General features: G+C 40.3%; 1 protein-coding gene and 1 long non-coding RNA gene across 2 annotated transcripts; one reads left to right on the top strand and one right to left on the bottom strand.

Annotated features, from left to right (window-relative positions):
* Nucleotides 1-317: 317 nt before the first annotated feature.
* Nucleotides 318-16,680, bottom strand: LOC125350859. The gene is made up of 6 exons (XM_048345746.1): nt 16,519-16,680; nt 15,187-15,745; nt 10,882-10,942; nt 6,153-6,358; nt 1,847-5,172; nt 318-822 (listed from the first exon to the last, which is right to left on the bottom strand). Exons 1-4 carry the CDS (start codon nt 16,678-16,680, stop codon nt 6,274-6,276), a joined length of 867 nt encoding a protein of 288 aa, XP_048201703.1. The 3' UTR covers nt 318-822; nt 1,847-5,172; nt 6,153-6,273.
* A 145-nt stretch (nt 16,681-16,825) lies between these two features.
* On the top strand, nt 16,826-17,311 carry LOC125350525. The gene is made up of 2 exons (XR_007210760.1): nt 16,826-16,999; nt 17,229-17,311. It is a non-coding gene; the product is annotated as an uncharacterized LOC125350525 (long non-coding RNA).
* Nucleotides 17,312-22,562: the final 5,251 nt, after the last annotated feature.

The raw sequence follows: 22,562 nt of genomic DNA, 5'->3' as shown, positions 1-22,562 counted from the left end.
AATAAGGCCAGAGAGCTGATTTTTTTTTATATTCCCAACTTAATAGTACCCACAAATACTTGATTTTGTAAAGTTTCACAACCTAAACAACCAAATATCTACCAATGTTTGGATCATTTTCCAGGAAGAAAAATACATTCTGACTTTCATTGTTAGCATAATGATATTGACAGCAAACCCCAAACCAGGAGTAAAATTGCTAAATCAAGGACTACATTGATTGAGTTTTGCAAGATGAACACCTGCTTTGTTTCATTAAGTCAATGGTGAATAAAACTCAGCATTGGAAATTTTATTAACAATGATTTGTTGAGGAACAGGTTTTTAAAGCTCTAACACATTATAGTATGTGTTGATGTATGTTGATTTTTGAGGCAAGGAATCATAAGAGAACACTGAATATTAAACAGATTTGCACAATACTTATGATGTGACAAGCACTCAACATGCATTATCATGTTTAATACTTATAGTAATCCCATAGTATTTTAAGATCACCAATATGCAAATGAAGAAAGCAGGCCCAGCCTAAGATTACATATCTAGTAAACAGAAAACTATTTGGGTCCTATATTTTTCAAGATATTCAGAAAAGGTCTAGTTAACTCACAAAAAACCAATGGTAAAGTGAAAATGTAGTACAGTTAGTCAATGTTAGTGGATGATACCTTCTTATAGGTTGCAATATGCCTTTTCTCCCAGCCATGATACTTTATCATTTTTCATCTCTGTGACAGAATATCTCAAAGAGACCAATAAGGGAGAAGGATTTATTTTGACTCACAGCTTTATTCCATGGTCATATGGTCTGTACTTCTGAACCTGCACATGTTTAGGCCATATACCATGGTAGGAGCATGTAGTAGGGAAAGTGGGTAGAACAAAGTGGCTCATGTCTGAACATTAGATTGATGATCACACCCTCAACATATGAGATTCATATTGAGACCCTAACATACAGCAACACTTTCTGGTATCATGTTATTTGACAAGCTTTCGTCTCAGTAATCTGAAAAGAGAAGAGTGGATGGTATTGGAGGATATTCTATGTAATTTATGTTAAAACCATGACATTGTAAGTTATTTTCCCTCTCCCAAACACATGCATACACACCACTCCACTCTGTTCTGGTAATAGAGGTAACTGCTTTCTCAGAGAATTCTAAACAAATTGCAGAACACTGCCTTTCTGTTTACCTGTTTTGTGTTCCAGCGCAGCTCGCTCAAGGTCACATACTTTCTTTAGCTTGAGCTATGCTAGAGTAGTTATGTTTTACAAATCCATATCTTAATATACTAATGAATATGGCTTTAGCAAAAGCTGGGGATGATGATGAAAATCCATGGTTTAAAAATGCTTGGATGAGGAAGGAGGTAACAAACAGTACAATAAATGTACCCAAGGCCTCACATATGAAACTATAACCTCTCTGTACATCACTTTGACAATAAATAGAAAAAAATGCTTGAGAAATGCAAATGTAAATAAAGTTAAATTGTCATTGAGGCTATCAAAGATTACCCCAAGCTAGCCTGGGTGGCACTGTAGGATGCCAAATTCATCATGACCTTGGGTTATCCCTCTTCTTATTCTGAAGTCATTTTTCCCAAAGGGTAAGGAAACATTTTGTCTCCTTCAATTAGGCTTTTACTTAAACAACTTGCTGTTTAGAGATCAATCACTTATCCTATTTTCTAGTTTCTGAAAGACATCCTGCTGTCATTCCCAAGTACCACATGCCATTCATTTCCATTGCCTCTATCATGTACGCTTAGTGGAGGAATAAACTTTTAAGTAATCATCATTTTTTGAAACTGTGACTAATCGTATTAGCTTGTCACCCACCATGGCTGGTTCCTGAAATGTTCAATGATAAGAAGAGATGAGATTTTTGAACTTTCCTTCTGTGGTTGTGAAACTGGGAAGTAATCCAGCTGTCAGGTCAAAGACAAACGTCACCTGCACTGTTTCAGATCCATCATGCATGGGAAATGGAAAGATAAGGTTACACCCAGTGAGGTGCTGAAACATGGGAAATGGAACCGACCCGAGGGCCATGTTAATTAAAGCAGAGCTCTGCCAAGCAGAGCTTATCAACCAAAAGGACCGTGGACTCCCCAAATGTGCACAGTTCAAGATCAAACTCAGCACGCCCTTGCCTGTGGCTGACAGTCACTTGGAGGACCCATTTGAGGTAAACCTGAACTTTGCTGGCACTCATCCAAATGCCTACAGTGGACTTTGATCATGTAGTTCTAAGTGTCCTAGGATTTCAGACCAAACTGAGGCTCAACTATCTTCACTATGACAAAAGAGAGAGATTAGTAGAAAGCCCCAATTCTCAATCCCATACCATCACTGTCTTGAGATATAGCGAATGCCTCTGAAACTTTCTTTGAGCCACAGATCAGAGCAGAAACACCATCTGTCTCCAATTGTGGCTTCTAAGATCTTATGTCTTTTCACATTTCTCCTATGTTATTGAGCTCATGGGTATAATAGCTTTCTGTATAGTAGCATTTATTTGCCTCGTGCATTTATAGTCTTTGGACCAGTCAGAGAATTTTCAATATGGAGTAAAACATAATGAAGATTTGGGCAAACAAAATGAAATATTTTTTCTTTGGTGTGACAGAGCTCAAACCAAGCCCCAGACTGGAAAGTTGTTCTCACAATCAGTTTGATGGTTTTGATGGTTATGGTGTTCGTACAGCCCTTATTTCTTGTGTACCTTGGCCTTGGGAGGTTCCATTCATAGGCTCAGTGGCTGGCAGGAAGCCAAGTGTTGATAGAAGAGAGGCTGATGTTTGTGGTTGTGCTGATGGAGAGCGAGTGGCTTGGGGAGCCATCTCGTGTTGAGTGACACTCTGCACCTTATCCTGGGCCAGATGTCCTACCCAGCAGGGACCCGTGAAACCCACATGTCATGACCTCTGGAGTCTAGTAACACAGAGGTATTGTAAGGAAAGAATTCCTCCACAGAATCCTTTTTCTGGCATGTCGAATACTCACTGAGTAATTATATATGGTGCTAAATATCATCTGATGAAATTATTACTTTAATTGTGAACTATACTCGTGGAGATGTTCTTTGACATACAATAAGGTTCTATCCCAATAAACATATATAAGTTGGAAACTGCAAGTCAAAAAGGGTTTTGGATATATCTCAGTGGTAGAGCACTTGTCTAGGACAAACAAGTACTGTGTTCAATCTCTACTACTATTTAAAAAAATGCATTTAATAGATTTAATCTGCCATAGGTTAGGTTAACCTATCTCAATACACTCAGAACACATTAGCTTATATTTGGACAAAAATCACCAAATGAAATGTTGATGTTATAGAAAGAATAAGGCACCAAGTACTATACTAAAAGTGGAAAACAGATGATAAGTATATTTTACATCCTTATAAAGACAAAAAATGATGTCAAACTACTTAATGATTGTGGTAGCCAAAGAACAATGTATGAGAACAACATAAAACCATAACTGTTTTCTATGCTCTTGCTATTAGATCATCATTCATCCTCTACCTTCCTCTGTGAAGTTGGATTCAAAACCAAATGCTTGGCAACTGAAGTTCATTCATGTTCATTTACCTGCAAGAATGTGTCTCCTACAAAGACAACTTGCCCGTTCCTGTGCTCCCGCTGTGACATGAAGACTTCTACATTTTGCGTCAGATCTCACATCAGAATGATGCTTGATTGTGTAGGTATCTTCTGACTACAAGCTTATGATGGCTGAATTTCATTTCCGGATGAATTCACTGAAATTGTCTTTGAAGCAGAAAAGAGCACAGCTTAGCTTATATATGTCTTCCAGTCAAATTGAACATGCTAAACAATAAGAAACAGCCCTTCTTCTACCCTTTACTTCAGTGGCCTCCTTCTTAACCTGACTCCTGCTTTCTGATCTCTTGCTCTTTGTGTCTCAGCCCAATTGACCTCCTTAGTGTCACTGGGGCCTTTGCTCTTGCTGATTCCTCAGCCTGACTACTCTTCTCAGCTGTCTTCATGGCTAGCTCATCATTTCTTCTGTCTGTCCAAATGTCACTATGTCAGCAAGGCCTCCCATGGCCACTGCACTGAAAGTTGTCCCTACCCTAGTCACTTCTGTTTCTTTCCTTGTTTCATGTTTCTCTTAGGCCTTTACTGCTCTACTCTAAATGTATACATATTTTATCTTTAGCTCATTTTAGTGATTATCTCCATAACCAGAGTGTGAAGACAGAGAATTTTGATTTGGTTTGCTTTATTGCATTAGAGTACAGCTAGAAGTATTTAATATGAATTTCTAAATTAGAGAAAAATAAATGAGTGAATGAATGAGAGAATTAAGGCCAGGCTCTCTATTTGTCATTTATAATCAAGTCAAATATAATTTCTCACAGCAAGAAGTTTATAGTCTCATGGAAAAGATAGATATTAAGTAACTGAAGTAAAAATGACCCATAAGATAAATCTGCACAAAATGTTTATAGTTCCTTGTTCATATTTACCAAAACTTGGAAAAAATGGTAGATGGATAAACTGTGGTATATCCAAATAACAGACCATAATGACAGAAAAGAAATGAGCTTTCAAGCCATGGAACAACACAGAGGAAATTTATGTGCATATTACTAAGTTCGTGAAAGAAGCTACATACTAGGTCCAACTCCAAGACCCTAGAAAAACAGAACCATGGAGACAGCGAAAGATTGGGGGTGCCCAGGAGCCAGGGAAGAAGAGGAGTAAACAGATCACAGTGGATTTTTAAGATGGCAATGAAACTACTCTGTATGATACCATCATGGTAAATGCAGAAAACCATAGAATGTCAACATTGAGCATGAACCCTGGTTGAAAATGATGTGATAATGTTTGTCCATCAACTATAATCAATGTTCCACTCTGGAGGGGGATGTTCATAAGAAGAGAGGCTTATGTGCACTATTTGCTCCATTTTGGTGTGAAATGGAAAATGCTCTACAAAGTAGGATAAAACTAAATGCTTAATTTGTTAGCAAAATCCAAGTGTCTCCAAGATAACTAGTTTGAACATGAAAAGGGCAATGTATACACTATGAAGCAAAATGCTACTGCAGGGGTCTGTGTGGGCCAGAATCTGTGAACCATCACTTGGTCCCCTGCAGAGGTGATTTGTAAACCAAGTCCTGTGCTCTGTGAGAAGAAACAAGGTAAGGGAAAAGAAAGGAGCGAGGGGGGTAACAAGTATGATAAGAAATGTACTTATTACCTTACTAACGTAATTGTAACCCCACTGTACATCACCTTGACAATAAAATTAAATTAAAAAAATAGAGGGGGGAGGGGGCCATGAGGGAGGAGGTAACAAACAGTACAAGAAATGTATCCAATGCCTAACGTATGAAACTGTAACCTCTTTGTACATCACTTTGACAATAACAAAAAATAAAAAATAAAAAGAAAGGAGAAGTATCTAGAAGAGGAGACCAGGTCTTGAACTTTGGCAGCAATCCTTGGAAGACTAAGCCTCCAAGGTTATTTGTTTATTTTTGTTTGTTTTGGTTTTTTTTTAGAAGATGGTATGATCAAAATCATATTTTAAAAGATTTGAGAGAAGCAACATGTAAGGCTAAAATGGAGAAGTAGAACTCAGTGTGCACAGATTGTCCAGCCTATCCTTATGAAAACTGGCCAATGCTTTTTTTTTTTGTCAGTTGTGGGGCTTGAACTCTGGGCCTGGGCACTGGCCCTGAGCTCTTCAGCTAAAGGCTAGTGCTCTACCACTTGAACCACAGCACCACTTCCAGTTTTCTGGTGGTTAATTGGAGGTAAGAGCCTCATGAGCTTTACTGCCTGGGCTGGCTTTGAACCAAGATCCTCAGATCTCAGCCTCCTGAGTAGCTAGAATTACAGGCATGAACTACTGGTGCCTGGCTAACTGGCCAACTTTGAACAAACAAAAATAGGAAGCGCATGCAGGATGCAAATGGGACAGTCAATTGGGATCCTTGGAATCTGAGGAACACACTGAGCCCATTCTGGCCTGGATATCTTCCACTGCACACCTGCCTTAATAGTAACTGGATATATACATACATACATACATACATACACACACACACACACACACACACACACACACACACACATTCCATCCAGACAAAGCTACTTACCCTTCACAAAGACAGGGGTAGTCACAGTTGCCTCCTCCAGAGAGCCATTTTGTAGCTCTGTGTCCTTGGGGAGGCTTACTTCCTTTGATCTCCTTAAGTCCTAACGTACACAGCACACACTTCAGTTCTTGATGGTCAAGCTTTCTGAATAACCCCTCAAGCAGAACATCTTCTCCTTGCTAACAAGAACAGCACATCCCACCCACCTAGAAATGGGATAGATACAATGTTCTTTACATATGTGCCAATTAATTTAGGTCCAAATCATTGAGTAGACCCTGGGATCCTGAACTCTCAGAAATACTCTTTAGAGACTCAAGTCTTATAAGTGAGATTACCTATGCATAGGTGGATCTGTGAGGAAAGCTAGGGAAATAACTGTAATTTATTATCTCATTATAATTTAGTCAAGTGAGCCCCAAGTCTTCCCTCCCTTTTAAAATAAATCAGAAAGCTTTTAGAGACGATTGGACATCTTTTCTTTTGCCAGTCCTGGGGATTGGGACTCAGGACCTGAGCACTGTCCCTGTGGTATCTTTTTTGCTCAAGGCTACCACTCTGCCTCATGCACCACAGCACCACAGCACCACTTCCAGCCTTTTCTGTTTATGTGGTGCAGAGGAATATAACTCAGTGCTTCATGCATGCTAGGCAAGCACTCTACTGCTAAGCCACATTCCCAGCCCCATGATTGGACATTTTATACAACAACAAAAATAATAAATAAAAGAAACAAAAACAGACATTTTAAATATTCTCCTAGACAATTGCCACACTTGTACACACACACACACACACACACACACACACACACACACACCACTCCATTAGCACCTAATTAAAAAGAAACTTCAGTGAAATTTTGCCAACTGCATAATAGACAGAAATCTCAATGATGGTCAGTGTTGATTCAGAAAAATGCAGTGAAATATGCTAAGATCAGCTCTCTTTCTAGATGCAATCTTATTCCTCTCCCCTGCCACCCCCTCTTCTTATATTGGAAATATAAACAGATTCATGAATGATCACTTGATTTATGAATTGTCCCAGTGTCTTTTCATTGGCTAACAAGGAACACTCAATGGATTTACCTAAAAGAGTGTTAATCTGCAGTTTCAAACTTTCTCTCTATCACAGAAAACTATCATTTAAGTGAAAATTTGATATGTTTTCTTTGTTTAGAGAAGTGGTAATAAATGGGTTCCACACTGCTGATTCAGAAGCTTGTTGGTGATAGTGGTGTACATGTGCATAAACATTCTAGTGGGTCCCCTCCATCTAAATCATGTAGTAATTATCCCTAGTTTACTTTGTGTATCAGTCAGTGCAAGGGGGATGCCAATCACATAGCTTCTCTTACAGGAGTGTCAGCACCACTTATTTTCTAGGGCCTTACATTCAAGAGTTTATAACTTAGGTATAGAAACCAATTATAGGATGAATTTTGGAATATAAAACTCACTTCCCAGAAGAATTTAAAAACAATACAAATGAGGGGGAAAAAATACTCCATATGCTTTGCCATTTGTACATTTCCCATAGGCCCCAAAATGAATCAGCAAATCTTTTCCCCTTGTCTTACGGAAATTAAGCACTTCTGGGGCTTTGGGTCAGTTTTTAACCAGATTTGTCTGGTAAAGGTTATCACTTTGGAGTGAAAAGAATTAAATTCTTTTGGGCTATAAGAAAATATTTTCCTTCAGGTAAAGGCAGGGAGGTGGGGGGGGGTTGGGGTCGGGGGTCACTAGCTCACACAAATCTCAAGTTTGAGTCCATGCCTATGTTTTCTGAGAACAAACAAGTTGTAGTATTGTGCCTATGCTTTCAGCTGCTCTTTCTTTTCCTTGGCCAACTTTAGGTCTACAATTTCAGAAAATGAACATCTTGTGAGTTCAATGACTCAGTCTTTTTTATCCTTTGTAACTGCTAAGTCAGATAGTTACCGGCCACAAGCCATGTTCTAGAAAACATTATATCACTTAATACCAACATCCATACTTCAAAGAGGCATTAATTACTGCCTTCATTTTCCAAATGAGGAAAGCAACACTCAGACCAGATAAGTAATTTGTTAGAGGTCAAAAAGTGGGGCTGAAACCAAACCCAGACCCAAGGTTAGATCTGTCTGTAGTCTACTTAGCCATAACAGAGGAAGGTCCTGTGAGAAAAAGGACAATTTAATAAATAGCACAAACTATTCAAAGTCAGATATATATTCCAAAAGGCTTAATTTTGCAAGTGTTTTTGGTAGCAATTGATAGAGCTTTGTACAGCGGTGCCTTAGAACAACATAGACACAGGCAACTCCTCACCTTAGCTTGTCCACAGTGTCTTTGTCACTTTTCCTGGTCATCTTCAATGTATTAAAAAGTTACATTATGCAGTCAATTGATTATGATGGCTACTAAGTAGTATTAGCTCAAAGCTAAAAGTGACATTGCTCTCAAAGACAAATTCCATTCACGGCCTGGACCGAAATAGGCTAAGCTTCATGGGTTACCCTTAAATGATGACTCATAATTATGTAAGTCAAACCTGTCCTTATATAGCTGCTAGTTATTAAATTTTGGTTTAGATCATATATCCTGGATTTAGTAGTAAAAATACAATTCACCAGGTTTCTAGTGCTTTTTAATAGTCGCATTTTCTTCTCATGGTTAATAATTTTAATTGAAAGAGAAAAGAAGAAAAAAATCCTCAAAAAAAGCACAAAATCATGTACCAGAGTTCATCTTTTTTTAATGTTATGTTTATTTCTTATCATAAGCCAAACAGGAAGAGAGTGAGTCATTTTCTGAATCTGGCATGCAGTCTGCTGCAATATTGATGATATAATATCAATCAGGAAGATATGTTATCCTGTTATCATTATGTGAATATTATTTTCTAAGCTTTAATAAGATGCTAGAGATTTTAAGATGAATGGTTTAAAAGTCTAAACCCACATTTATGCCAAATGCATAGGACATATTTGTCATAATTGTTCTTGTCCCTTGGGTCAGCAATACAGTTTATAATCATCATAAAATTTCATTCTTAATTCCTTTGCATTTATCAGAAGGAAAATATGGATGGTTATTACCCAATTAAAATACTCCTGATGCTTTTAAGGTAAATGTTATGGGGTTTTGGAGTTTCACTGAAGACAATTAAAAAGCAAAGAGCAGCTGAGTGACTTCAAAGTGGCTTTAAGTGCACCAAGTCTGGAGCGCTTCAGCTGTTCAGTGGTGCCTCGCTCCTACCTGTCTTGTCCTATCATCTGTAATTTAATCAAGAAATTCTTGGAGCATTTTTCCCAGATGAAAAGTGAGGGAGAAGGTCCCTAAAGGAAGGATTTTCATTTGGTAGCTAAAGAACCCATTGCCATGTTTACACTTGGCATATAGTTTCTTCCTCCCCTTCTCCAAGCATAATTCTATAATCTGCTCTGTTGGCTGGGTGTTGTTTGCCTAGAGAGACACACAGAGGTGTGATCTTGGGATGGATACTTTAGGAAGGTGTTTCCCGAGCATGTTTTCTTCAGGTAGTTCACATGCACTGGCTAGAAAGCAACCTTGTGGGTACCAATAGCTCCAGTAGGGTGAATTCTGTTACCAAGGCTATACTTTCTTCCAGAGAAATTAAATGGGTCAAAGTGATTAATATCCACAAAAAGAAAATGCATAAGCATCAATATTGTATTCTAATTCATTATAAAAGGATCACAACAAGAACTTAGGCACACACTCCTTTTTGAGAAACATTCAATTTCTATCTAGTTTCTATTTCATTTGTTTTTTATCTTAAGCCAGAACCAGGTTGGTATCTAGTTTTATCTGTTTACACTCACTTATTCAAGTATCTCCCCCACCTCCTCTTCTGGAAACCAGACCCAGAGTTCAGAGTGTGTTAGGTAAGCACTTATCTCTGAGCTTACATCCCAAGCCAAAATAATAATAATAATAATAATTTTGTATGTATACATGCATCCAATTCTTTGAAAAGGGAGCTCCTAAAATCCATAAACTGCTAAGTATTTACTTAATAATTAGAAAATACTATTAACTTTACAATGCAAAAATGCCTTTCTTGTACTTTGAAGGAGGACAAGTTGAGACTTTGCAGTGGGAACACAAAAGATTAGTTGGTAGATGTAGTAAAGGCAATGAGTTACTTAAATACTTCAATCAGCTTATATCTGTAGGGTGTAAAGCACTGGGACTTGAACTCAGGACCTTGTGTTCCTGATTGGCTTTTTTTCACTCGAGGCTGATGCTCTTCAACTTGAGCTACAGCTTTCAGCTTTTAATGGTTAATTGAAAATAAGAGCCTATGGCTCTCTTGCCTGGTACTGCTTTGAACCACCATCTTTAGATTTCAGCCACCTGAGTAGCCAGTATTACAGGGGTGAGCCTTCAGTGCCTGGCTTGTTGTGCTATAGTTTACAAATAATTTTGTACTCACCGATTGTGTTATTTTGTATAAATTATTAAATAAATAAATAGGCACACTAATTCAAAAATTTCACTAGAAACATTTGACGATAATATCTATACCATAAAAGATGATGAAGTGGTATTTATTTTAAAATACATGAATTGGCTTACTAAAGGCTTTCACCCACTATGGCACATTTGGCACTAGTTACTGTGTGTTGCTCCGGCATGCTCACCAGTGCTTGAGCACTAGTTACTCCGGTTCTGGAAAGCTATGAATTTTGATATATTGGCCCCTCATTTTGAAAGCTTACCTCTTTATGGCTTTATCCAGGTAAGTGTGTGGCTCCAGGCTTTTCTTCCAGGCTCCTTGACCTAGAGGAATGAAGGCTAGAACAGGATGCGCATGCACTGACTTGCCAAGGAGGTCTTACCCACCCACAGCTGCAGGTTATCCTGCAGTCAGCAAGCTGGGAACTTGAGCCAAGGACCATGGAGTCACTGAGAGCCTCAACTTTTAAGGAGGTTAGCCAAACGGGTGACAAACTACTGCACTTCAAAGACAGGAAATCCCTATAAACATTAAATTGTAAGGACACAAAATGACCTACCTTCAGGAAAACAGGGAGCTAGTGATTCAACGCCATGTTTGCTCCAGTTTAACCAAGCATGTTTGGTGGATATTAACCGACCTTGACAAGCCCTGCTTCAAGTAGATGACATCCTTTTCCACTGGAAATCCACATTTCACAGAGGCTGGAAGTTACTGGGTAAAGACTTTCTCTAGGCCATTTTTCACCCTTTTAAAAACTCAGTCTGGTTTAAAAATTACATTTCTTCATGATGCATAAGAAAATCCATGAAAATGTTCAAAACTTCCTGAACATCAAAACTAAGGGAAGGTATTAGCCTACAGTACAGTATTACCAAAGGAGCAGATGGATTGCTAAAGGTCTGAAAGATAGCCCAGAAGACCCCTACCATCAAGGCATGGGATTCCCAAGTCATTTTTCCCAATTTAGAATGCAAAGTCTAAATGGACCTCTTGTCATCTCCCTTAGGGCTGAGGATGTAATAGTTTGAACCATATGTCAGTATTAAATTGCTGGCTAATTCACTCAGAATAAAGAAAAAGCTGGGAGTGGAGATGGTGAAGACAGTAGGGAAATGGCATATGCTGTTTTCTCATTGCAGGGCCTCTGTTACCTCAGCACTTTGAAGAATTACTGGACAAATGTATAAGCAGGAAGAAAATAGATGAGGGAAAAGCAATCTCACAGAAGATGAAGGAAAAGGAGGGGGAGGGGGAGGGGAGGGGGAGGGGAGGGGAGGGGGAGGAGGAGGAGGGGGAGGAGGAGGGGGAGGAGGGGAGGAGGAGGAGGGGGAGGAGGGGGAGGAGGGGGAAGGGGAGGAGGGGGAGGGGAGGAGGGGGAGGAGGAGGAGGAGGAGGAGGGGGAGGAGGGGGAGGAGGGGGAGGAGGGGGAGGAGGAGGAGGGGGAGGAGGGGGAGGAGGGGGAGGAGGAGGAGGGGGAGGAGGGGGAGGAGGAGGAGGAGGAGGGGGAGGAGGGGGAGGGGGAGGAGGGGGAGGGGGAGGAGGGGAGGAGGGGGAGGAGGAGGAGGAGGAGGAGGGGGAGGAGGGGGAGGGGGAGGAGGAGGAGGGGGAGGAGGGGGAGGGGGAGGAGGGGGAGGAGGGGGAGGAGGAGGAGGGGGAGGGGGAGGAGGGGGAGGGGGAAGAGGGGGAGGAGGAGGAGGAGGAGGAGGGGGAGGGGGAGGAGGGGGAGGGGGAAGAGGGGGAGGAGGAGGAGGAGGAGGAGGAGGAGGAGGAGGAGGAGTCGTCCTTCTGGGTTTACATTTTCAAAAAAGTGAAAATCTTAAAAAGGTTCAGGTTGGAAAATTCCTGGGAAATAGAAAGACTTAACCTGTGTTCCGTAGTTTTATCAAATTGAGCCTCTCTGAACAAAGTCAAAGTAAGCTGTTTCCCGGCTTACAAAGCAAGTCAACTTATTTTGGATGTGTAACTATAAACTGTTTGCAAGTTTCCTAAGGCAGGCACTTAGGATGAATTATGAATGGAATTAGCTACCTTGACTTGGAATTTCCTCACTTTTACTGGTCTTTAGACAAGAATTTTATATTATTCATATGTAATCAATAGGACCAACAAATGAAATGGCCTTTGCCATAAAACATTGTTTTAAAGTGATTTTGCAGTTAAGGAAAGTTAAATAGGGACTTCCAATGTGGCAAAGGTAGTTTTTATTTGCTTGTTTAAAACTGATCTGGAAAAGTGATGAGCTGGCCACAAGATTGCTGTCAGAAACTGAAGTTAAGTTTATATTTTAAAATACAATGTTAAATATGTGCTTGCTTTCACAAAGCCAGTCTGCTTCTCATATTTGCCTTAGTCACCATAAAATAAATAAATTGGTATTTGGTTATTAACTTTTGAAGTTATGTGTAGAATAATTTAGGTATTCATGAATACAGAACATGAGGAAATCCTTCTAGAGTACAAAACTACCTTTAAAATCATCATCCAAAGAATGACTTTAAGCTGGCTTAAAGTCAGCTATTAGCTGTTTTATAACTTAATAAATATTCTTCCTATTAACTTGCACTGCTTTAAAATTTCCCTACATATTATCATGTCTAAATTGATTTGAAAAGCAATTTGTGTAAGACCAGGATCGATGCCAAGTGTTAGAGAGACAGAAATGAAGTTGAACTGTTTTTTTACTCCAACAGCTCCAATTTATTCCATGTATATATATAAAAATGGATGAATATAAAATACTTAGCACTTTTCTATGCAGAAAGTAAAATCAAGTAGAATCCAGTGATTTTTAAAAATCATATAGTTGATATAACTATTTGGAATATTTAAAGGGAAGGCACTTAAACTAATTTTCTTCTTTTTTTTTTGCAAGTAACTTAAACTAATTTTCAAAGTTGAAAACACAGATAAAATACTTCTACGTTTTAGAATACAATTGCTTATACATTTAATGATCAGATTTCAGCAATAAAATGTGTTTACAAACTCCTTTTCAAGTCCCTCAAATATAAAAAGTCAAGAAAATCCTTGTATTTTCTTCATAATGCATTAAAAGTATCTATTTGTGATTTCTAATGAAATTTTTTACTTGATTATAGCATTTCTATAAGAGAAAATGGTCTGATTTTGTTTTTCAGTTTGGGGAAGGAGGAAGATTGGTGTAAGATAACTACTTTACATATTCTTATGTCCATTTAAAATATATACAATTTCCAAGTTCCTTGACAAAACATTTACTCTCATATACATAGAGACTACATATATATATATATATACTACATTTACAGTTTTGAAAAATCCCCTTCTTACTAACTTCTTGAATGGGGTTGAATTCATCTTATTTAAAAATTTGAAATGACTATTTAGAGTAATCATATCTAGATGGAGAGGTAAAACTATAGTAGTTGTGATGTTTAGTATTAATAAAATACTTTTTTGGAAGATGGATGAATATTAATCTGAACATAACATAATCTAAGTATAAAGTTTCCTTTTGAACTTTATAGATCAAGAAAGATAGGGTTATCATATAATTCTTCATGGAAAACTTTTAGTTTGAATTATTGAGAAAATCCTAGATGATAAAAAATTATTTCTGTAAGTCTACAAACATCCTTGCCCTACATTTTCAAAGGCAACATCGAGTTACCAGGTCGACAATTGCTGTCTTTTGGGAATGGCTTAAAGGCAAACATGAGTGTTTGACCACTGCCTTCCCAGGGGCAGGCACGTGGAGTCAAAATGGAATTTTGTTATTTATATAGGTTCCTTTTAATTCTGTTTCTAATAGCTTTCAAAGCCTTGGGTAGCAAATGTCAAACCACATTTAAGTTGACTTGTTAACCTTTTTTTAAAAACCCTTCTGTCCCTGCCTATTTCAAATTCAATGTATTGCTTTGCAAACAGTAAGAAACACTGTCATTTAAAAAATTAAGCACCTCCTCATACAGCATAACAGAAAGACCTACAGCGTGGAGATGTAATTCCCACCGTAAATTTCCTTTGTTTCAAGCTGAAAGTACTAAGTGAACGTTGCTTATCAAGACAACTTCGGAGGCTCCATTTGCCCTTGAACGTTAACCTTGCTACCTTGAAAATAAATGTTCTTGTCACGTGGAAAAGTGTAAGTAAAGGTGTTTTCTCATTAGTAACCTATGCAACTTTCTGTTGGAAACTACAGAAGAGTGAGTGGTGATTTTACCTTACTTGTAGGCTTTGGTAAATTAATTAGAACTATTTACTTTCTGGCAAAAAAAAAAAAAATGCAGCTAATTCTTAGATGCCTTTTAAAACCTTGGACACCCCTAAGGAGAAATGGTCCAGGAAACACGTCACTGCCCATTTATTTCCCATTTCGCTAACTTCCAATTAACACACCACAGCCATCAACTCTTCAGAGGTGGCGTTAGCACCATTTTGGAACCGCAAGGCAAGACATGGCATGTTGACTCTACCTTAAATGAAACAAACACACAAAAAAATACATCCACTTTTCCATCGATCGGGCGCCCTAACCAACATCTTTCTTCCCTGAAGACGAATCCTTTTGGAGACGTTTACAAACCTGAGTGGGGCTTTCGTGGGGGAGGGGAGACAAGACTTGGGTGGGAGCTGCTTGTCTCCCCCGAAGCCCGGGCGGTCTGCAGAGGCGCGGGCATCGCGTCCGAGCCATTTCCTGCCGGTTCCAGGGTCCAGCGCGAGCCGGCGTGGAGAGGAAGGCGGGCTTCGTTCCCAGGCACCGCGGGCTCCGAGGGCGACTCCCAAGCCGAGGCCGCGCCAGGCCAGGGCGGCGGTGGAGTGGGGTGTCCCTGAGAGGGGGGGGGGGGAGTCTCCCTGCTCACCTGCGCCTCTCGGTCGCGGCTCAGAGTCAGACCCACGGGTTCGAGCCCCACGCGGGCAGCAGTGGGTCCCCAGTCTAGCCAGGGACACCCCGAACTCCGGAGAGGGGGCTGGGCAAGGGAGAACGCGCTCTGGAAGCGCGGTGTCCAGTGCGGGCATGCACTTGACCCGCGGCGGGGCTGGAAAGCCGCGACGATCGGAGCGCACCGGAGCCTCGCGCCGGGCTGGACGTCCCCCTGGATGGGCCCAAGGCTTCTTTGGGTGGAGCGGCTAATCTCCGGGCACTAGCCTAGGGCGGAGGGTGTGTGGGGGGGAATCCACCCTCTTCCCCGAGGTTTAGCTGGGGCCAGAGACAGCGCATCCCGATCCTAGGCTCCCGATCTGAAAGCGGGGATCGAGGGCTGCCGGCGGCAAGGCTCGACTTACACTACATTTTCTTCTGATTTGGAGAAAATGTCACAGGAGGGGGGTGGGGGAGCCCTCTCACTGTAAATATGATTTGGAGGGGGGCGAGGCGAGGCGCGGCAAGCCCGGCGTGGGCGCCCGGGCTGGGGATTCTCGGTCTCGCAGCGCGCCCTAGTGGACACCGCGCCCCTCGCCGCCGCCCCCCGGACGGACTCCGCCGGGTCTCCCCGCGCTCCTTACAATCATCTGCCCTGTATTATTTCTTCCAAAGTATTGACAATGTGTGAGACTCCGGTAACCCCGGAGCTATTGTCTGTAATCAGCACATTTATTCACATTTAGGGGACAGGGGTGAGGGGATTCCGAATTCAATCCCCGTGACCCTGATTGGGTTACAGTGTCATTTTCCCTGGATCCTCTTTTAAATCCACTCCACACTGCTTCTCTGTCTATTACATGCTAATTTAATTTTACTGTGGACGATATTTTCAGCATTTGCTGAGGACAGTAAATTTTGTAGTTTATGTTATTTCACTTTTTATGACTTTTTAACACTTAATAAAATTTTATTAGAGCACTTTTGTGTTTACAAGGCCACAAAACTCTTGGCAGGTTGTCAGAAGTCCTTTTTATTATGATCCTACTGATATACTGCGAGTAATGAAATAATCATGTCCAGAAATGTATCAAAGGCCAGAGGGATTATCCCACTTAATAGCTCCACAGATGCGCCCAGAAGAATGCGGACCCGCGGCAGGACGGGCTGCGGGGCTGCGGGCGGACGGAGGCTGCAGCCCTCTCCTTTCTTTACCATTGCAGTTGCTTTCCTAAAGGGCTACTTTCAGGGTCACGTGACTTTCCGCGGTCTCAATAAAAAAACACACACACACAGAATTTATTCTATTGCAAAATGTGCTTTTCTTTTTTTATTCTCCTTGTGTGGGCATTTAAGACTGTGCTGGTGGCAGCGGGGCTGGCTCAGCATACCCGTGTCAGTCCCTTTGCTCTTATTCCTAAGTGTACTTTTGTGCCGTTTAAGCGGCTGATGGTGAGGTGACACCGGTGTGGAGTGGAGCGGACTGGCTCCTCCAGCCCACACTGAAGGCACGGGGAGAGACCCAAGAGGGCACAAGGTATTTGAAGGTTCTTTCTGTCTGCTAATCTATACTTTGTGCTGTTGCCTGTTGGTTTTATTTTGTTTCACAATCTAGGGGAGCTATGACTTGGAGACTGCTTTCTGTCACCATATGCTGCTTTTATTTTATTTTTATTTAAAACATCTTTTTATTTTATGGTTAAGACTTGAGGACTAAGACAGTGCAGCTTTTCTTTCTTAAAAAAGTTTCCTTTTCTTTTAAATAGATACACCATCACTTAACACAGAGGTGTTAACTTCATTCTTGCAGCAAAAGAAGGCCATTGTACTTCCTGACCCTGAAAGCAAGGTGGGTGGCTTTGTTTTATAATGAAATTTTCTGTCTTTTAGCTTCATATTTCTTTCTGTTATTTCCTAAATAGTGTGCCAGAGTGATTTAAAAAAATAAAAGGCATGAGGAATGGACTCATAGATGGAGTGATCTTTAAATGGCTGTTGCCACGTCCCCAACATGTGTTTGCCTAAACTTTTGGCTTTAAAAGACTTTGGCAATGTTTTACACAAGTGTGTGTGAGTGTGTATGTGTGTGATATGTTCCAGCTTCTTGTGTTAGGATTTAGTAATCTGTCATTGTTTAACACAACCACCGGGAAGCACAAACCTCTCCCTGGACTGCCTCTATCACACACATGTGTATAGCTCTCCTGCTTGCCTGCACGTAGGATTGCTCAGGAGGGCTCTTTGACTTTAACTTCAAGGGAGCAGGGTTTTGTTTTTTTTTTATTGTACGTCATTTGTCTCTAACCATGAACAAAACAGAGCACCTGGTCTAGAATTTTGCTCTGTGCCTGTACTGATCTAATTTTGAAATGAACATAAAGAAGCATTTGAATCCATCCTCGAGGGGGAGAGAAGGGAGAGAGAGACATAGAGGTACACTGGAACTATTTTGGTAGCCATTCTTTCCTCTTGTTATCATGCTTTCCATGTGTAAATAAATACAAGGCACTTTTTCTTTTTTCTTTTTCTCAAATGATTTCTCTAGCAGTGAAAGAACTCGGGAGGAAATGCTGGGCTCTAAGTAAACCCTCTCTCCAGTCTCGCTGTTATTGGTAGCTGTGTTCTTTGCTGTTTATTGCAACAGGCTGAGCAGTGTTCTGGTTATCGCTATCCAAATTTTAAGTAAGAGAATTTATACCCAGGGACAGGAATTACGGGGTGCATATTAATTATTTTGTTGTAAAGTGACAGTTTTAATTTTATAAGTAACTTGTGTCTAGGATGATTTAAACAAAATTTCGAAAGCTGCAATAGCTATCAAGGTAAAAATCTGTTTAATTAGATAATGAAGCGAACCTGCACTGGAGTTTTGCATGCACTGAATTTGTAACTCTTACTTCAAAAGAGAGAGATTGGCTTACTTAACTAGGATAACTAATGACACAGCTTGGTCTATGAGGATAGATCTAGTATCCATAAGCATACTTCTGTTCCTCTTGAAGTGGTCAGTGCAGAAAAGAAAGGAGGGAGATCTCATCCTATCATCCAGGGAATCCACTTCAAACAGAGGAGTCAAGGAACCAAACTAAAGGCCTGAAACTAGGCCTCGCAGATGACCACGTGGGAGAGAACAGACAGCCTCAGGTTAACAGAGATTTTAATAAAATACTTTGACTCAGTTCTCATTTTTTAGGTGAACTTGGATCCCTTTGCCTAGTTTATCTGTCTACAAAATAGGATTGAGGGATAAAGAGTTAATTTCTATGAAATACTTAAAATAGACTTTCCAAATTTCTGCAAACAAATCTGAAGCACTGACTGCCTCCCATCACCTGACAAAGGCCCCGGACACAAAGTGAGTTAGTAGACACTGGGTGGATGAATGTCAAGTCAATGCTATCTCACTGGCTGTCTGGTGGGATCAGGTGTGGGCCCTAAGCAATAATTAAGGTGTTATCAGCCTCCTTGGATTTAGACTTGACTCTCCTGAAAATGGCCAGCACTCCAAGAAGGGTTGTGTCCCAATGCTGTCTGACTTTTTCTGTGGGTTTCTTCGTGGTCTTCTTAATTAACAATTAGGTTGTAAGTCATCATCATCATCATCATCATCATCATCATCATTATCATGTAGCTGTACAAGAGATTACATTTCCATTAGACAGGTTATACGCACAATACTTCTTGATTAATGCCACCCCTTCCACTACTCCTCCCCTCAAGTTAAAAGAGTCAAATCTTTTGAGACTTCAAACCATTGTGTACAATGCTTCGTTCATAAAAGATAACTTAGAAAAACCAATACACTACACATAGCGCAGCACTATATTATAATCTATTGTTAAATACTCCGTAGTTTTGAGTACCATGCTAAATTCTTTACATACATTGTTTCACCCCATGCTTACACTGACCACCCACATCGTTATCTCACTACCTATTCTACAGGTAAGATTATGAGGCTCAGAGAAGTTGAGAGTAACTTTCCCAAAGTCATACACTGAGTAAAAGAGCTAGGCATTCAGCCAATGTCTATGGGAGTAGAAAATCTATGCAGATAGCACTATCTTTACTATTTCCTCTGTATGTTTGGCTTCCTAGAGCCTCTAACCTAGTTAGCCAAGTGAAATTTTTGTGTAAATTGTGAGGAAATGGATACGGTTGGGCCCTTAGCTTGTTAGATGTGAATCATCATGAAGCTTGAGCTAACTGGAATATCTTGCCTGATCTCAGCTCTGAAAAGTAAGAGGTACTTTTTACTCCCTTTGAAAAATATGATTATGCTGAATTTACCTCAACTAATTTCAAAACATCTAGGAAACAGACTTACATGGAAATTAAAAACTCAGAAATCATGACTCAGACAAAATGAGTGCCAGAACCATTATTAATTTTAACTAAAAGTTCTTTAGGAACTTTAAAGATAGTCATTCTGCCAAGGCAGTTGATGGTGTTCTGACCATTTCAGGAAAGGAAGAATGCTTTGGAGAGCCAGAGGATCTGGTGCACACACAAGTTTATTTAATGAGTAAACAAGGAGTCACACAGGACTGCTTTGCCTGAACTACACCAGGATTTCTATACCTTGAACCCCCAAGAAGGAAACTAAGAAGCCCAGGAGTTTTTCTAAAGAATAGCTAATAGCTAAGTATCCTTTAAGCAAGCAAGCAAGAAAGAAAGAAAGAAAAAAGAAAGAAAGAAAGAAAGATTCCATAAATGGGGGAGGAAAGAAAGATGAAAGCCAATGTCAGCTATCTGGTAAATTCGAGGTTCTTCCTGAGAAGAAAGGACTCTGTCTTTGGTGGGCTAAAATTCCAGCCATCACCAAAACAAGTAGAATTAATCTTTGGCTCATGATTGCTAGAAAGAAGTGGGAGAAGGGAGAGGAAAGGAAGGCTATTTCCAAAGAACTCAATCAACAGAGCTCAGGCTCACTGCACAAATCCAAAAGCAGCATATTCTAAGCCAGGAACCTAGAGAAGCACCAGGCTTTGGTGACCTTGCTGGGAAAGACGGGTTTGCCACTTCCCCACATGTATGACTTTGGATACTTAATTTAGTCTATCCCTAAGTTGCCCTTTTTTGAGAGAGAAAAGCAATCCGATTTTTAAGTCACATTTTGAGGCTTTGGGAATTAAAGGTGTGTGTTTAGAGTTAGTTGTAATCTCATTGGTATGAGGTCTGAACATTTTTAAAAATAATGAATGTGTTGTTATCTTGATGAATAATTGATAAGAAGAAGAGAAAACTAGAACTTTAACAGTAACTGCTAAATTCAATCCCATCAAAATATAACTGTAGGGCTATAAACATTAAACCTGGTATTTGAAATCTCTACAAAGAAGACAGAGTGAAGAGATATTCCCCTCATATTGTAGTAGATATAATTTTAAGCCATCAAAAACTTTTAAAGATCTTGAGCCATTTTCTTCAAATTTGACTTGTCTTTCTTTCTGCGTCTGTGAATTTGCCAAGTTAAAGTTTATTGCCAGAACAGGTTTTGAATGATAGTGCCTATCTTTGAAAAAGGTCTGAGTACTTTTTGATTATTTGATGGAAAGAATGCATGCTTTTCCCTTTTCATGCATCTTTCAAAACAACTGCTCTGATATAAATAAAATCTTTTAAAAATATACTCAATTCACCCTTTCCAGAGCAAGACCAAGCATTTCTTGTTATGAAAGTCATGAATGATTCCTAGAAGGGCATTATGAATAAAATAATGTTTTAGCTTTTATCAAGACAGCCAGCCCTCAGATCAGATCTTATTCCTAAAAGTTTCAGAATCTAGAATAAATGCAATGTTTGGCAAGGTCCAAATGCAAAACCATGGTCAATAAAAAGCAGCAAGCCCAGCTGGCTGGCTCCCAGGACAGGAAGCCCCTGGAATCTGGTTGCTAGGAGACACTTGTCTTTCCCTGGCAGCAGGAAGATGTCCTTGAGCATGGCTTCCCCTGTGGTTGGCTTTGGACAAGCAGTGAATCAGACTGTCTTCTCTGGCACAGTCCTCCAAGCAGAGTCAATCGGCCCACAGCACAGGTGCTACTGAGGGGCAATGGTGGAGCCTGTTCCATTGGAAAGTTTCTCTCATGCATCTTGTTTTGCTGATATACATTTCTGATATCAATGTGCATTTGATGTTTATTATGAATAATAATAATATGGATAAATAGCTTCTTATGTGGTATTTAGACCAATGACAATGGTACAAAATAAAATCACATGCTAAGTTCTACAAAAGGACTACAGGGGAAAAGAGAAGAGTAAGATAATTTGTTGGTGGTAATGACAAGGGATTTCCCAGAGAGGGCTCTAGAGCTGGAAGATTCAGGGGTAGGGTTGCTATGTGTGCCGTGGGAGCTCTCTCAGAGGCCCAAGACAACTTGGAAGCAGTAGACTTGGCTTTCTTGCTCACAGAGGCATCTCCAGCCTCTGGGACAGTGCTTGGCCAGAAACATGTGCTCAGTGTGCAAGGGCTGGAGGTGTAGGAGAGGGAAGGTGCTGGGAAATCAGTAGCATGGACTTGATCACTATTGGTATTCCAGGGCAAAGCCTGGTAAAGCATAGCAAGTGATGTAGGCTGGCTTTTTATATCTGATTATTTGTATCCGAAATTAGTAAGAAACTAGATGGGCTAGACAAGGTGCAGCCTGGCTATCAAAGTTCTCAAAAACAATCTAAAAATCAGTGGCTTAAAAAATTGGAGATCTAGGAAGCAAATCTAAGCCTAGAAGAGATCAAAGTTCAGTGTTTGACAAGGGTTCTTTCAAATATATTGTCTCAAGTTTACTCCATGTATTACTGTCAATAAAGATATAAGGCTGTCCAGTATATAAGATATAAGATGTCCAGTATTTGGTGAAATGGATTGTAACCATTACTGGATATTTACAGATGAGGAATCTGAGACCCAAAGAGGGTCCTCACTTGCCCCAGTTCAGATGACAAACCAAGACTTCCCATTTTCTGCGTCCCGACTCCTCTTTTTCTCTGAAAGCAGCTCTCTAATGAGGTAACAGGGGCAAGACTAGCTTGTTGCTGGAAAGGCCAACTGGGAGATGATGGCTGAGGGTGTGAAGTAACCCCATTGCTACCTGTGAGAT

This window comes from Perognathus longimembris, chromosome 4 (genome assembly GCF_023159225.1).
Source record: "Perognathus longimembris pacificus isolate PPM17 chromosome 4, ASM2315922v1, whole genome shotgun sequence".
NCBI classification, from domain to species: Eukaryota; Metazoa; Chordata; class Mammalia; order Rodentia; family Heteromyidae; genus Perognathus; species Perognathus longimembris.
The sequence above is the reverse complement of the archived record's forward strand: the minus strand, read 5'-3'. Positions and strand labels throughout refer to the sequence as shown.

What these genes read in the sequence shown, in the direction of transcription:
- LOC125350859 (XM_048345746.1), bottom strand. Translation starts at nt 16,680, where the DNA reads ATGGTAAAGAAAGGAGAGGGCTGCAGCCTCCGTCCGCCCGCAGCCCCG. An exon ending in TGATTATTTCATTACTCGCA is followed by an intron (nt 15,746 to 16,518) that starts GTATATCAGTAG and finishes GCCCTAGGCTAG; the next exon opens with TGCCCGGAGATTAGCCGCTC. An exon ending in CTGGATAAAGCCATAAAGAG is followed by an intron (nt 6,359 to 10,881) that starts GTAAGCTTTCAA and finishes TCCCATTTCTAG; the next exon opens with GTGGGTGGGATGTGCTGTTC.